At 44.7% G+C, this 14,083-nt stretch overlaps 1 protein-coding gene across 6 annotated transcripts in view; it reads right to left on the bottom strand.

Moving 5' to 3' along the window:
• Positions 1 to 10,179: 10,179 nt before the first annotated feature.
• CCNY (cyclin Y) overlaps positions 10,180 to 14,083 on the bottom strand; it is a 317,495-nt gene continuing 313,591 nt past the window's right edge. For all 6 annotated transcript variants that reach the window (XM_019834206.3, XM_045061122.1, XM_019834207.3 and 3 more), the window contains one exon: positions 10,180 to 13,002. In XM_019834206.3, coding sequence (XP_019689765.1) covers positions 12,886 to 13,002 — 117 coding nt within the window. In that variant the 3' untranslated portion in view covers positions 10,180 to 12,885. The remainder of the gene's footprint in view (positions 13,003 to 14,083) is intronic.

Raw genomic sequence — 14,083 nt, 5'->3', positions numbered from 1 at the left:
GAGCATACACATGTGTACACTTCACTCAGACTTTCAGAGGGTTTTTTCTGTACAATCCTATGAAGCCACAGAGGTCCAGAATTGGAAACTGAGAGCAATTCAAATGCTACTTCCAGCAGTCATAAGAAGTCTAACTGAAGACTCGCATCAGAAGCAGAGCTGGTGGCGCAGCAAACACTAAACTGATCCCCTGGGGCCCAGGCACCCTGTGTGGGGCATATGTGTGATGGGGCCAGAGATAGTGCCATGAAGGGGGAGCCTGTGGCAACGTGGCTGAGCTAAGCTGCAGGACCTCTGTTCCCTTCCCAGATGGTTGCAGCCTGTTCTGGGTGGTAAGTGGCTTTGCTACTAGCACCAAACACACCCAGCTTAAGGGGAAATGCCTCTCATGTTCCTGTGGTGCCTAAGAGCTTAGATTGGGGCTATTTCTGAACGACTGTGCACAAAGAACAAATAAATGACTCTTGCTTAAGTGCAAGTTGCTCTGAGGCCCAGGCCCTAAATCTTGGATGCTTGTCCAAAGATTTGGATGCTTGGATGTAGAATGTGCACAGGGAACTCTCTCTCCCTGGACATTTGGTCAGAGTTCTCTGCACCTCACCTTTTCTTCAGGCTTCCCACTCAGTGTCGGGCCCCCAGCTCAGCGTGCCTGACGGTGCCTTCGGCCTCGTTTGTGGAATGGACATTTCCCTGTAAGTTGGGTTAGCTAATGTATTTTCACTCTGCAACTGTTCTCCATGAAATGACTCCCCTAGCTTCACAGTATCACCCAGAGGACCTTGTGTCAACATGGTGCTTTCCTGTCTGCAGGTGTTTTCCACTGCTGGGTGGCGGCTGAGGGGGGACCTGTGTGCTGGGGTGGGAGCACCTGAGGAAGGAGCCTCCCAGCCTCGGCAACCGAGCAGACAGGGCTGCCATGCTCTAAGATGGGCACCCCAGAGAAGGACCATGGGTTGAGAGGGAGCAGGTTCAGTCAAGCAGAGGTTTCTGTGGCAGTTGGACGTGGGCATGTCCTGGGCTGGAGGCGAGACTCAGAAATTCTCAAGCAGAAGAAGACTGACGGGTGAGCGGCCTGCTCGTTAGGGGCATCTCCCTGATTTCTCAACACATTCCATATTATAAGCTCCCACCACATGCACCTTCCCTTTCTGTAGATGTACAGCGAGACCTCTATTTTGATACATGAGGGCTTGGCCACTCTGCGGAAGCAGAGATAGGAAGCGTCCACCAACCCAACCCATTGTAAAAACGCCCTTTCCCTAACTTTGACTCCCGCTGTCACCTGCTGCTCAAATTCCTCCTTCATCTTCCCTCTCCAAATGCAGCTACCCATTTGCACCCACACTACTTGTGCAAGCCTTCTTTGCCAAAGGGAATGAGGCTGTGTGCCTCACATCAGCACTTTCATAAACACTTTTTCTGCTAGAATCATCCGTGGGAAGCTGGAGCCAGACAAGCCTTCTGGGGCTTTCTGAGAAACAATGCTCAGTGGGTGGCAGGGGCGTGGCCCGGATGACTTCCTCCAAGCAAAGCTAGAGGGAAGCGATCATTAAGACCTCTTGAATCAACAGGGAGTTGATTTTCATAACTGAGTCAGCTCTCATAAAGCTGGCACCTCTATATCCAGTCTTTCTCTGTGCCATTCTAAGGTCTCCCACTACCCTCAAGGCCCTGAGCATCAGCTTTGGGCTTGGGCTTGGACCCCAAATAAATAAACTGCAATGCTAGAAAATCCTGTGTTATGCCCAGTTGTTCCAGTTATTTCGGGACATTTTCCTGCTAACAGGTCGTGTCTGACTGCCACACATTTCCACAGGAGCATCAAGTCATCAACTCAATTCATTCCAAGCTGACAACTCTTTGATCTGAGGGCTTAAGAACAGAACCTGTTTACTCTAACAAGTATCATGCAGTCAGAATCTGGATGGGGGAAATGTCTTAACATAATTTAATGCCACAATTCTTTTTTATAATAGGTTACATAAACAACAAGATGCACAAGTACCTGCAAATATTTATTCACAAAATCACAGATATTTCAACAGCTAGGGACATTCAGATTTCCCCAGTATTTGGTTCCAAGAGATTTGATCAATGAGACTGGGGGGGGGGGGGGGGGGGGGGGGGGGAGTTGCAAAAAAGCCAAAGACCCTGATGATGGAAAGTAGCAGAATAAGTTTGATGTTGCACCAAGTCGGGCTAATTGGGCATCGTGGACATAGATTTGCTGCAGGGCAAATCTGTATTCTCTGGAAACTCAAAAGAACAGGCCTGGGAAGATGAAAATCGTCATGGGGTAGATTTAGAGACTGTCTTGCCTTGTTAGTATTAAAGTTTTCTATTGTAACAGTGTCTCCAGAGCTTATGTTTGTAACACAATTATAGCTTTTTAAAAGTTTTGGAAAGCAGTAAGTCAAGCAATTTGCAAAAGCGAAGGTCCTATAGTGGAAACAACAAAATAAAGGATTTGAGTAGGTTTTGCTGCAAGCAATTTCTGCTGCTGCCCAGTGAATGAAAAGATAAAATACGTAATTGGAGTTAAAAACCTCAAGCACCCACAAGTGTCCAATTTCATGTTCAAAATGCCATGTCTAGTACTAGCCAGTGGGCCTTTCAAAGTCCCCGTTTATTAGAGCATGAAGGTAGTGAGGGAGGGCAGTGTTGTGCATTAATGAGCTGGACACCTAAGGGGGCAATGGGTGGGAAAGTATTTTCATTGGTATTCAGTACTGGGCTCTTTAATAAATAGACCATTGACTACTGAGAGAACTCTTTTCTATGTGCTCAATTCTTTTCAAGCAGTGGCTTTGCACTCGCAAAACTTTTTAAAGCAATATTTTCTTGATGCATCTCTGTTGTTATTGTTACCAGGATTTCTAGGGAAGCAAAATGAACAGAATTTGAAAATCCAAGAAATCACATGAAGCTTGTTCTTCTTCCTGGCAGACTTTTTAACAATGGACTGGCTAAGAATCAGACTGGCGTGAGTTCAAATCCTTGCTCAGCCACCCTCAAGTTAATTAACTTCTCTTCACCTAAATTTTCCAAGCTGAAAGGAGGGGGGGAAATAATACCACTGCATAGGGTAATTGGATAATTTAAAAAATAATGTAAAAAGTGATTCTCAAATTTGTTTCTTAGAACGTTGAGGTTTTCTAGTAGGATTTTGGGAATTGCTAAGTGGGTGGAAGGTGGCCTTCCATGATTTCTTCCACTAAAGCAGATCTGTGTGTCTCTGTCCTAAATACACTGGGGTTCCAGAGAGGCATTCATCACATGAAAGGGCTGTGCTGCGGAAGCAGACAATAGTAACAATTGATGTGTGCACATCTGGCATGAGCATGCAGTGAAACGGTAGCTGCCATTATTTAAATGTGGATTATGCTGGTGGCCCCACCCTGTTGGCCCCATGGCATCAGACAGGGAGAGGCGCCTCAGCTGTTGGGGCCACGGACCTCCAAGGCACACCTTCTTCTTTCTCACAAGCCTGTGTGCAAACTGAAGAGAATGATGGCAGAAAGGGGAAGGCATTGCATGGGACAGGGGCATGTCAGAAACCTGTGTAACCCTAGTGTTCTTCCAGAGACCCCCGGGACCCCAGTTTTCTTGCCCATCAAGTGAGTAGGTTGAACCAGATGATCTTTCTAGTTCTATTTTATAATCACAGGGAACAGCAACTCACGAAGGGAGCACAAGTCAAGCCCAGAACTGGACAGAGTGTCCATGTGGCTTCTCTCCTCAGCCAGCAATCAGCGGCCTCTCTGCCATCAGCAGCCAGTGTACCTTTGCCACTGGGCTCAGTGATCGGGTAGATGCCCCCATGTGGCCAGAGTACCTTTGCCTAAAAGACTGAAGGAACCACTATTCAACCATTGGCTTTTTCAAGTCCGTGTCTTTGGCCAGTTCTGCCCTCGCGAGTGATGTTGGCACGTATTTTCAGCTCCGGATGGCCAGCAGTATGAGTAGAGCCATCCTGGCCAGGGCTAGCTCAGGCACCCAGCAGCCCCAAATACTTGTCCTCTATCCTTTATACAGATCAAATCCTGTACTCTGAGTCTACTCACTGATTCTTACCCCTCTCCCCTGTATCCACGGAGGTCATCATGGACATGGTGAGAACTGATTCTCCACCTAAAACAGAACACACATGTCCACTTGGCGCCTGATGCCCCAGGTAGAACTGAGCTACAGAGGCATGCAGGCAGGGGATGTTTTCTAAAACTCCAGGAGAGAATCCATAGAGGAACAAAAATAGGTCATTTATAAATGGACTTCAGGGAACCTGTTTGGCCACGTCCCTCTAAATTCCATCCTTTCAAAATGGCTCAGTCAACACATTTGATCAATTACCTCCAATCTTCCAATGCTGCAAATGACGCCTTCTGCAAGGAAAGGAGAATATTTTGGATCGATGTCTTTGCAAACGATAACTAGGACCTGGTGCCAAAGATCTTGATTCTACCACAGTGATAATAACAATAGGAAAGAGATATACTATGGCAGAAGTAGCCTACCTGAAAGACAAACTAAATACCATCTTTGACCACATGTCCAACCCACAGGATTCTGAGAAAGTCAGGCCCCTGCCCACTTAGTGAGGAATCAGGCCCCTGGAGTTTCTTCTTGGTCCAGCCCCTGCTTCTGCTCTTCTCAGTTAACATCAGGACAAGGCAGATATTTCCACCTCTGGAGAGCTGCTACCCTTAGAGGGTCTTCCTTACACCAAGCAGAAATCCATGTTTCTGTAACTCATACTGACCACTGGGTCCTGTTCTCCCTTCTAGAGCCACAGAGTAACATATACTCTATCTTTCATCTTCTTCATTCAATCCTTCAAAGTTCAGATCTCACAGACCCTCCCAGCATAGGGGAAGCTGAGGCCAGTTCTCCATTAAGACGTTTCATTCACTCATTCATTCAACAATATTTACTGAACATAGAATGGACATTTTGCTAAGCTCTGGGGATACGGTGGTGAACAAGACAGGATATCTTTGGTTTTAGAGAGCTGATGGGGGTGGGGATGGGGTAAAAGTTTCTTTCCATTTGGGAAGGATGGTGGTTATTTGGCCACATGAGTAACCATCAGAACTGGTTTAAACCCATTCTCACTTGAATGAGAACTTCAGAGCATGAACAGGGGAGGGGCAGAGAGAGAGGGAGACACAGAATCTGAAACAGGCTCCAGGCTCTGAGCTGTCAGCACAGAGCTCGACGCGGGGCTCAAACTCATGGACCGTGAGATCATGACCTGAGCCGGCGTTGGACGCTTAACCGACTGAGCCACCCAGGCGCCCCTTGAATGAGAACTTCACATCAGCAGTCAGGGCCAGGCAGTCAGCATCAGCCTCACTTAAATAAACACACCTCCACAGGTAAATGCCCGCCAAGCCCTAAATGCTCTGGGAACTGAAATCTCCAAGCACCATGCTCTCCAGCACCCTTTATGAGATCTGTTCTCCCCATGGGTCAGAGATAGTGCTTCACAGCTGTCCCTCCCTCAGAGTGCAGTAAATTCAGCTTTCTGTTGCAGACAGGAGTGGCAGGCTCTGCCTCTGCTAGAGGCGGGCAACCGAAACCCCAAGACAGAGACACGCCATGAAAGAAGTAAAATCAGGAGGCTAACATGAGTGATGGGTAGGAGGTGAGGATAAGGATAAGGTGAGGAAGAACAATCCACACTAAGACATCCAGTGAAAATCAGAGGCTGGGCATTATTTTGAGCTGGAAAATGTGCCTCAAACTTAAAAAATGAGAAATCACAAGTACAGAAAAATAAAAGTCCAGCAAGACCCACCACATGTGCCAGAGGAGAAGCTGCAATTCAAGGGAGGAGCCAGTTGTTTTCCAGATTGTCTACAGCACTTGAACTAAGACCTGATGGGAAGAAGATATCACTGGAGGGCCAAGCAGCAGCTTGGAAATAGCAACTCCTAGGTTTCTGTAAAATGCCTATTAACAGGCCAGACCCACCATCTGCATGCTATCTATACTTAGCAACCATAAAAATAACAAGCTCTCTATTCATGCTTTAGATATTGCCAAGCTTATTTGAAAAAGCTAAATGCTGCAGCTGTCTCTTCTCCAAGGATAACACTCATGGAGATTCACATGACAGGTGAAGCTGGCCTCCTCGGCAGTTTTAGGGGCAACCGTACATGAACTGGAAGCTCCACGGGTGGCTGATGATGACACCTTTGCCGAGCCTTTCCTGACTTTAGCTCCGATCTGAAAAGCAATGGGAACATCTGCTTCACTAACATTAGGGGACTGCTGAGATAAGGTGAAAACTTTGTGATCTGAAGGCACCCAAAATATAAGGAGTAAGTAGGTTTCTGGAGATGAAGGTTATGTTAAAGGCAAATACTTAAAGACTGAATGACACTGTTCAAACTTCTCTGGCTGATTTCCAAAGTCTTCCACGTACATCTGTACTGACAGTAATGCCTCCTTAACACTGTCCATCAGCAATGTTGAGAGAGAACATTCTTGAGCAGAATTCCTTTCCTATTTATCCAGATCCCACACACATCCAGTTCAAGTTCTGCTTCTTTCCTTAAGCCTGCCTCAAGGCTGTCCTCAGTTCTAACTCTCTAAATGCCCTTCCATCCCTCTGAAAGGGTGAGGTCCAGGTTAGGTGTGGACACGGACAGGACTACTGCCCTCTGAGCGGTGTGGAAGGAGCAGGAGCAGGAGGCCCCTGAAGAAATGACCAGAAGAGTGCAGCGATGGCAACCAGGCAAGGCTGAAAGTGAGGTGCTGCAGAAGCCATGAGGAGGATGGCCTTTGAGGGGGCAAGGTCACAGCAGGCCTCTTGGACACATGACTTTAAGCAGGAGTCTTAAATGAGTGACACCAGTTTCTGGGGGGAACACACCAGACAGAAACTCCAGCTCAGAGAATGGACTTAAATGGAGACAGAACTTGGGGTGCTCAAGAGAACACTGGCCAAAGGGGAGAGCAGTAGGGAAGAAAAAGGACATTTTTACAGTACCGTGACTTCCCACCCAGGAACACAGTGTCCCTTTGGGTCTTTTCTGATGACTGCCCATAAAGTGCAGCGTTTTCTTTACTTAGGAATGGCACATGTATGAGTTTCCGAGAGTTGCCACAGCATCGCCACGCACAGAGTGGCTTACCACAGAAACGGATTCTCTCACGGTTTTGGAGGCTCGAAGCATTGGGCCTTGACATCAAGACTCCTACCCTGCCTCCCCCAGCCTGCTAGCAAGCCTTGACATTCCTTGGCTTGTTGTTGCTTCACTCCAACCTCTGCCTCCGTTGTCGCACGGATGCTGTCCTTAGGCCTATGTATCTTCAAATCTCCCTCTTTTTTTGAGAGAGAGAAAGAGCGAGCAGGGGAGGGGCAGAGAGGGGGAGATAATCCTAGGCAGGTTCTGTGCTGAGAGCAGGGCTTGATCTCAAAACAGTGAGATCATGACCTGAGCCCAAATCAAGAGTAGGATGTTTAACCAACTGGGCCACCCATGTGCCCTCAAATCTCCCTCTATAAGGACACCAGTCATTGGATTTAGGGTCTACCTTAATCCAATATGACCTCATCTTAACTAATTACATCTGCAAAGACCCCATTTCCCAATAAGGTCATTTTGCAGGTTTTGGAATGGCATGAATGTGTGTGTGTTGGGGGGCAGGGAAGACTAGAACACATTTCTTGACAGGTTTTCTTCCCTAATGAAAGCAGTAAAAGACCATATAGCAGGCTGGTTAAAATTAAGCTCTGGAGTCAGGCGTCCTGGCTCAACTCTCTGACTGTGGGCCCACCTCTGCAAGCCTAAGCATCATCATCTGGAGTAGCAGCAGCTACCTTGAAACTGATAAGCATTCAATGAATTAAAGTGTGCTACATGCTTAAAGCTGTAGTGGCCATCATAAGCATTTGATGTTTCTGTTCTCAGGTTATAATGTGATGGTTTCGAATGGCATCTCTGCTCCACTGTATTCTCTAACTGGTTAGTGCTGGTGACTAGGGAAACTATCACTTTTGTACAGTGACCTTGTAACTGCCATTTTACTAAATTCTTATTTTCCAGTAGTTTCTCCTCCATGTTCTTGGTAGCAATCACATTAGCTTTAAGGACCTCACAACATACCAATCTGTAACACTGAATGATCGTAGAACTCCACGAATGTCTGTGGAAAGAAATGATGTTCAAGAAGCCCCTCATACACAGGTCTCTTACCAGAAACAGGTTTAGATATTCTTCTTCATGCTCATGACAGGATGAAATGTGTGTCTTATTTTCTTTACTGTCATGTCAGAACCACTGATCCAGACCAAATCAATTCAGCTTTACGTGGACAGGGGCGAGATTTTAGTCCTGATGGATGTGCAATGCCTAGTGGACAGCAGGTGCCTGGTACTTCTGACTAACCTCGTGAGCAGGTCACCTGCAGTCAAAATGACCGACACAAGGGGAGATAATTCTCCCCAGTTGTTGTATGGCAAGAACCCTATCTCATGAATATGCTAGTTGCTCTTTATCCATATCCAATCAATGAAGGGCACAGAATTATTCTGGAATGCCCTTCTACTATCCTGCATTTCAAATAACTTATTTATATAAACCAAGTTTTTAAAGACCTGTACCTATATCAAGGCACTAAAAGACACAGGAAAACTTGGAGAGAATTGTAAAATCCAAACACCACTCAGTAAGGTATTTCAGAGCACATTTCTTACTGTCACAGGTCCGTCCAGAAGGCCTTCTACAAAGACCTACGACGGATAGCACAGAGGCTGGAACAAATCCTCACCTGAGTGCTCACCGCTAAGACCCACAGCAATGCAGACACACAGAACCCTGCAAAGACTTGCAGTCTAGAGATGTGAATAAAAGCAGACCATTTCAGTGCTGATCACTGAACTCTTGAAGCTTCGAACGGAAAGTGACTCAGTATTCCTTCAGCACCTTCATAAGTTCAAACTTAGAAAATCAAACAGGAAGACCGGAAAGGAAGTCAGCTGAACTGGTCAGGTCCACACTCCATCACCCATTTTGTGACTGCAAGCACATTTCTGCAGCTCCCTAAAGCAGGGGCGGGGTAGAAAGGGAGCATCTGGTTTAGATGCAATAGCTTTAGAAGGCTCTACACTCAGCGACAGCAAATCATGATCTTAATGAAGTTGTGTGTAGTACTTTCCTTGCATTCCCATATGGTTTAAGAAATAAATCTTCTTAAGTATTCTTTTCCCATTTCAGCCTGAGGGTATGTTTCTTATTTCCTTCTCTTTTTCAACAATACAGGCTCTCTCTGGTTGGCCTTTCAAAAGACGATCCATGTCTCTAAGATCCACCCAACACAGTCTTGAGATGTGGATTCCAATGAAGTCAAAGGAGATAAAGTCATTAATACAAAATAGGGTATCAACACAAAAGTGACACGCAATATCTCAATTAGAGGTTTCTAAGAGGTGCTTGATACTTTTGTGAATTCCTCAAGACTTCCATGACTAGTAACACTTTTCCCATTGCTCTTGCAAAGAAGAGGTTCATACTCAGCATCTATAAAACCTGTTGAATTTTATCTCAACATAATATTCAAAAAAAAATGCAGCAAGAAGGCACTATTTGTTCTATGTATTTATTTATTTAACACTTATTAAGTACCTACAATGAACCAGGAATTATATTTTATTGTTTAAAAAATTCAAAGCTGTAAAATATGGCCCCAGGTGAGAGGTTACCAAAAGCAGCCGGAAAGGATCAAAATCGCTCACTCCCAAAATTCTGCTTTGCAGTTAAGCTGAGGATCAAAATCCCCAGAACCAAGGGAAACCCCAAGATGGAGATGCCCCTGCCAAAGACCAAGAGTAGGAACTCGGGAGAGCCAGCCCAGATGAGGAGCCAGACGATGGGTACAAGGCTCTGACACCGGCCTCACCTAGTGCATTAAGGCATAGGAACACATCTCGGATCATGGTAGGATCTCCCACCTTGCCCTCCAATTTGGTTTTAAATCCCTGACTTCTTTCCCTTTTCCCAGTTAAGAAAGTGTAAAACAAATTAAAAAAAAAAAAATCACTGGGATGTACTTATTCTCCCAATGACTTTGTTAAGTCAAATCTAAAATTAAAGTCAACAAAATGTGTAGTTTTCTTCATCTTCTATTAATGATGAAAACTGTCCATTCAAAAACTACACTAAGACAATGTAGTCCTAAATAGCAATCCAGCTTTAATTGTAGGGTATCGAATCACCTTGCAAACAAATTACAGTCACTATGATTTGCCAATAGGTACTGTACTGGGTGTTGCTGGGGTTTCTTTTTGGCAAACTTAGAACAAACCAGAGAACAAAATTTAAGTGTTCATCATCATGTAGAAAAATAAAATAAACAAACCTAAAGTATCTACCTATGTGTCAAGTGATTCATACTGCAAAAGTAAAACTAAAATCTACACTTACAGCAGAGTTTTAAAAATCCTTAGTGCAAGAAACATAACCAATTAATACAGATCAATACTTATTAATGAATATGGAAAATTTTCCTATACAGAGGTAGAGTCCAGTGCACAAGGCTAAAACAATATTCAATAGTCTAAACAAGACTGAGTCAGGTTTTACGGAATCCACTTTAAATTTTAAGTTATCAGACTGTATGTACATACATACAATAAATAGACTATACAATTTTTTAAAGTAGTTTAATAAACTCCACAAAATAATAGCAGATGCATTGAAATATTTACATAATTCAATTTTCAAATCTCTCTCATTCAAATAAAAGGGATAAAAATAAGCTTTCTGCTTTAAAGGCAGCAGAACCTCTTTCCTGAAATGGATCAGTAAAATAAGATACTTTACATGAGAGGAACTAATTTATGCTTGAGAGGTATTCATATTCAGCTAAGAAAATATGTCCCTTTTTAAGCTATATAGATTAGGGAATATAAAATGATATTTTCTACATTTTTAGATCTCTAGTTAAAGTTCTAAATCCAACTCTTACTTGAAGAGAGAAGCTAATTTTGGTACCCATACAGAGTATATCAACACCATCACAAGGGAAAGATAATTAACTTTTCAGATTCAGTTTGTTTGCTTTTGGAAGTTTAGGCCAGAAACAACTTGACAATACTTCTGGTCCAAACAGTTGTTTACACATGATACAAATTTCATTGAAACCGGACCTAGCACATTTGGGTTGGGGATTTTGGGATTTCAACTTTCTGAATCCCCTCCATCTCCAAAGTACGTTCCATCAGGAGTAGGCCTGTCTGCGCACATGACCTTAGGGTACCCAAGACGAATAGGATTCCAAAGTTTTCCAAGTTCACAGAGGAGAAAGGTGAAACACAGAGTATCTGCTGCCATTTGCCTCGCAGAAACTTGAAATGGGAAAAAACTTAGAAACCTGTCATTGTGACCCAGGGAAATACGCAAAACCCCAAAGCAGTATATGCTTCATTGACTCAGATTCTTAGACTTAATATCAAATTTACTCTGATATTCTATCATTAACCTTTTTATTTTACTTGATATAAAAGATTCTTATCTAGCCCATAAGGAAATTAGGGATAGTCAGAAAACAAAAAAGTACGGTCATAATTAATGAAGCATAAACCTTCACAGTTTGAATTTTGTATAACTTCTCTAAGCACCCACAATGAAAATGCAAGTTGAGTTTTTTTTATTCAATCATCCTGTGAAAAATACCTCAGTTAATAGTTAACATTTTGCCCTTCATTGATCTTCCCACCGAATAACCCCTCACCCTTGTTTTTTTTTAATTTTAGATTTTTAAAAAACTTTATACAAATAGACTAACTTTGATTTAAAGTAAACATATAAAAATTGAGAAGAATATTGCTTGCAACAATGGACATGGAAGTAGAGGAATGAACTGGGCAGGGGGTACACAGAAATGGCTCCTACTCAGTAACTTCAAGCAAACACCTAGCACTCTGGAAAAAACTTCAACCAGAGGATACCCTCTGCTGCACATTGTTTCCTTCAGTTCACAAAGTCTGACTGATTTGTAACTACGACTTCAGGTCAGATAGGAAAAAAAAAAACTGCAAGAAAATTGGAAGGCACAAGCACCCATGTGATCTAGAATTTTCTTGGGGTGAGGAAATAAGAAGGGAAAGGGATACTTTTGGTTCAGCACTACAGTCAAGTTAATTTTGCCACCGTTGGAGAAAAACTGTATATAATAAAGGTATACAGAAATGAAACAAGCGCATCCCACTTGTGAGGAAGAAAGCTCAGAAGACAGCTCACAGGAATAGTGCAGAGAGAAACAACCAATACTATTTATTTGGATGTCTGTGCCATGATGGGTACAAACTATATTCTCTGCTCTGTGGGACCAAAACCAAAACAGAATAAAAACAAACAAAAATCCCCCAAATCCCAAAAAAGCAGCTAGAAGGAATGCAAGAAGTCTTACAGAACATACTGATCCAAATGGAGGTGATAAACGCAGCACTCTTGTCTTTAATGCACATCCAACTTTGTTACCTACTGTTGTGTTTTTTCATCGTATTTATCTACTGACCAGAGGGGGACTTAAGAAATGGCTGAGCCATTTAACCCTTTCCCTGCCTCTACACGACTTCCCTTTCCCTTTTTCTCCTTCTCCAGGATGAGAGTCCTTTTCCTCCATAAGGGAAGTGCTGTTAATCATGACGGGAAAGGCATGAAACAGGATTTCCGGAATACTGATTTCACTTCCCTCGAGGCCTTGCTGCGTGTGGGCCACGCAGTCTGGAGGCAGTCATCAAGGCAGCCTGACAGAGCTATGAATTATAAAAAGAAAAGGAAAGGAAAACAAAAACAAAACCACCCCAAGTCTATCTTTTCTCAAACTAAAGGAGAAACTGAGGGATGGTACGGCCTCCAATGGGGACCCCCACGGTTAGGAGATGATGGCCGGGGACCACCTCGGCAGAGTCAGATTGTCAGCACTCGCTGACCGCTTCCTTGTGGGTCTTCTCAGGTCCTTGTACTTGTCCTCGCAGAGGCGTGAGATGGCCTGAGGGGCAGAAGAGAGATAAGGCAGGTCAGGGAGGGCTCCGGAGCAGGCGCCACTGTCCCCTCAGTGCCAGCCCCTCACTCCCTCCACACCCCTGACCACCGCTGCGCATGGAGGACAGTCAGGAAAAACACCAACAGGAGGTCCTGCCCTGTGGAGTTCACACCTTGTGGCCCTGATCTGTGCCCAGCACAGTGGGGGCTATTACAGAAGTGCAGACACAGGCCCTGTCTCCAAAGTGCTTACAGTCTAGTTGAGAAAATCATCTCAAAATGTGAAAAAATTACAGGATAGTGTGGCCTGGGGAGCAAGCTTAAGGGGGTGTGACCCCAGGTATGTTCCTGTTTTGAGCACCCCCCTTGCGAGGCCGTCATAATGCATCAGGGCTTCATGATGGGCCGTGCTGGGAACAGAGCTCAGTACTTGACAGTAGTCATTTATTGGAGACTGAGTCCGCACAGATGACCAGATGTCTGAGTCAACTCTACATGACTGATGAAGAAGGGAACCAGGAGGGGCCCAAAGCAGCATGGAATGAAAGCACAATCCACACTGTCCTCCCTTTCTTGATGAGGACAGTGAGACTCTGGAGGGGAAGGCCTCAGCCAAGAGCAAGGCTAGATCTTCCCTGGGGCTCAGAGCCCGGTCGTGGCTTTTTCAGGGTTGCTGCTGGGTGTAGGAAAAGGGCACGGTGATGACAAAGGCTGAGCCAGCTCACACCACCCCAGATGTCTTGTCCTAGTCACATTCACCTTCCCTTCTGTCAGAACGACCCAGGGGTGGAGCTGACTTCATTCCCGATGATGCAAACATCAAGTCTTTTAACTTGTATACAATTCAAGCAACAGACCAAGGATGATGCAGGGGCCAGGGAAACAGACACAGTACCCACCTTCCAAGGGGTCACCATCAAGGGACAAAGGCACAGAAGCAGCCAACCCTGACCACATCATCACGGCTCTCACAGGAAGGACAACAATAATCCTTCCAGCTGCTCTCCCTGCTTTCCCGTTAGCTAGCTCTGCGATCTCCTCTCCCATACTCCCTCCTGGCCTCACCCACCCTGTTCTGTGGCCCCCTC

The sequence above is a fragment of the Felis catus genome, chromosome B4, assembly GCF_018350175.1.
Source record: "Felis catus isolate Fca126 chromosome B4, F.catus_Fca126_mat1.0, whole genome shotgun sequence".
Classification (NCBI taxonomy): Eukaryota; Metazoa; Chordata; class Mammalia; order Carnivora; family Felidae; genus Felis; species Felis catus.
The sequence above is the reverse complement of the archived record's forward strand: the minus strand, read 5'-3'. Positions and strand labels throughout refer to the sequence as shown.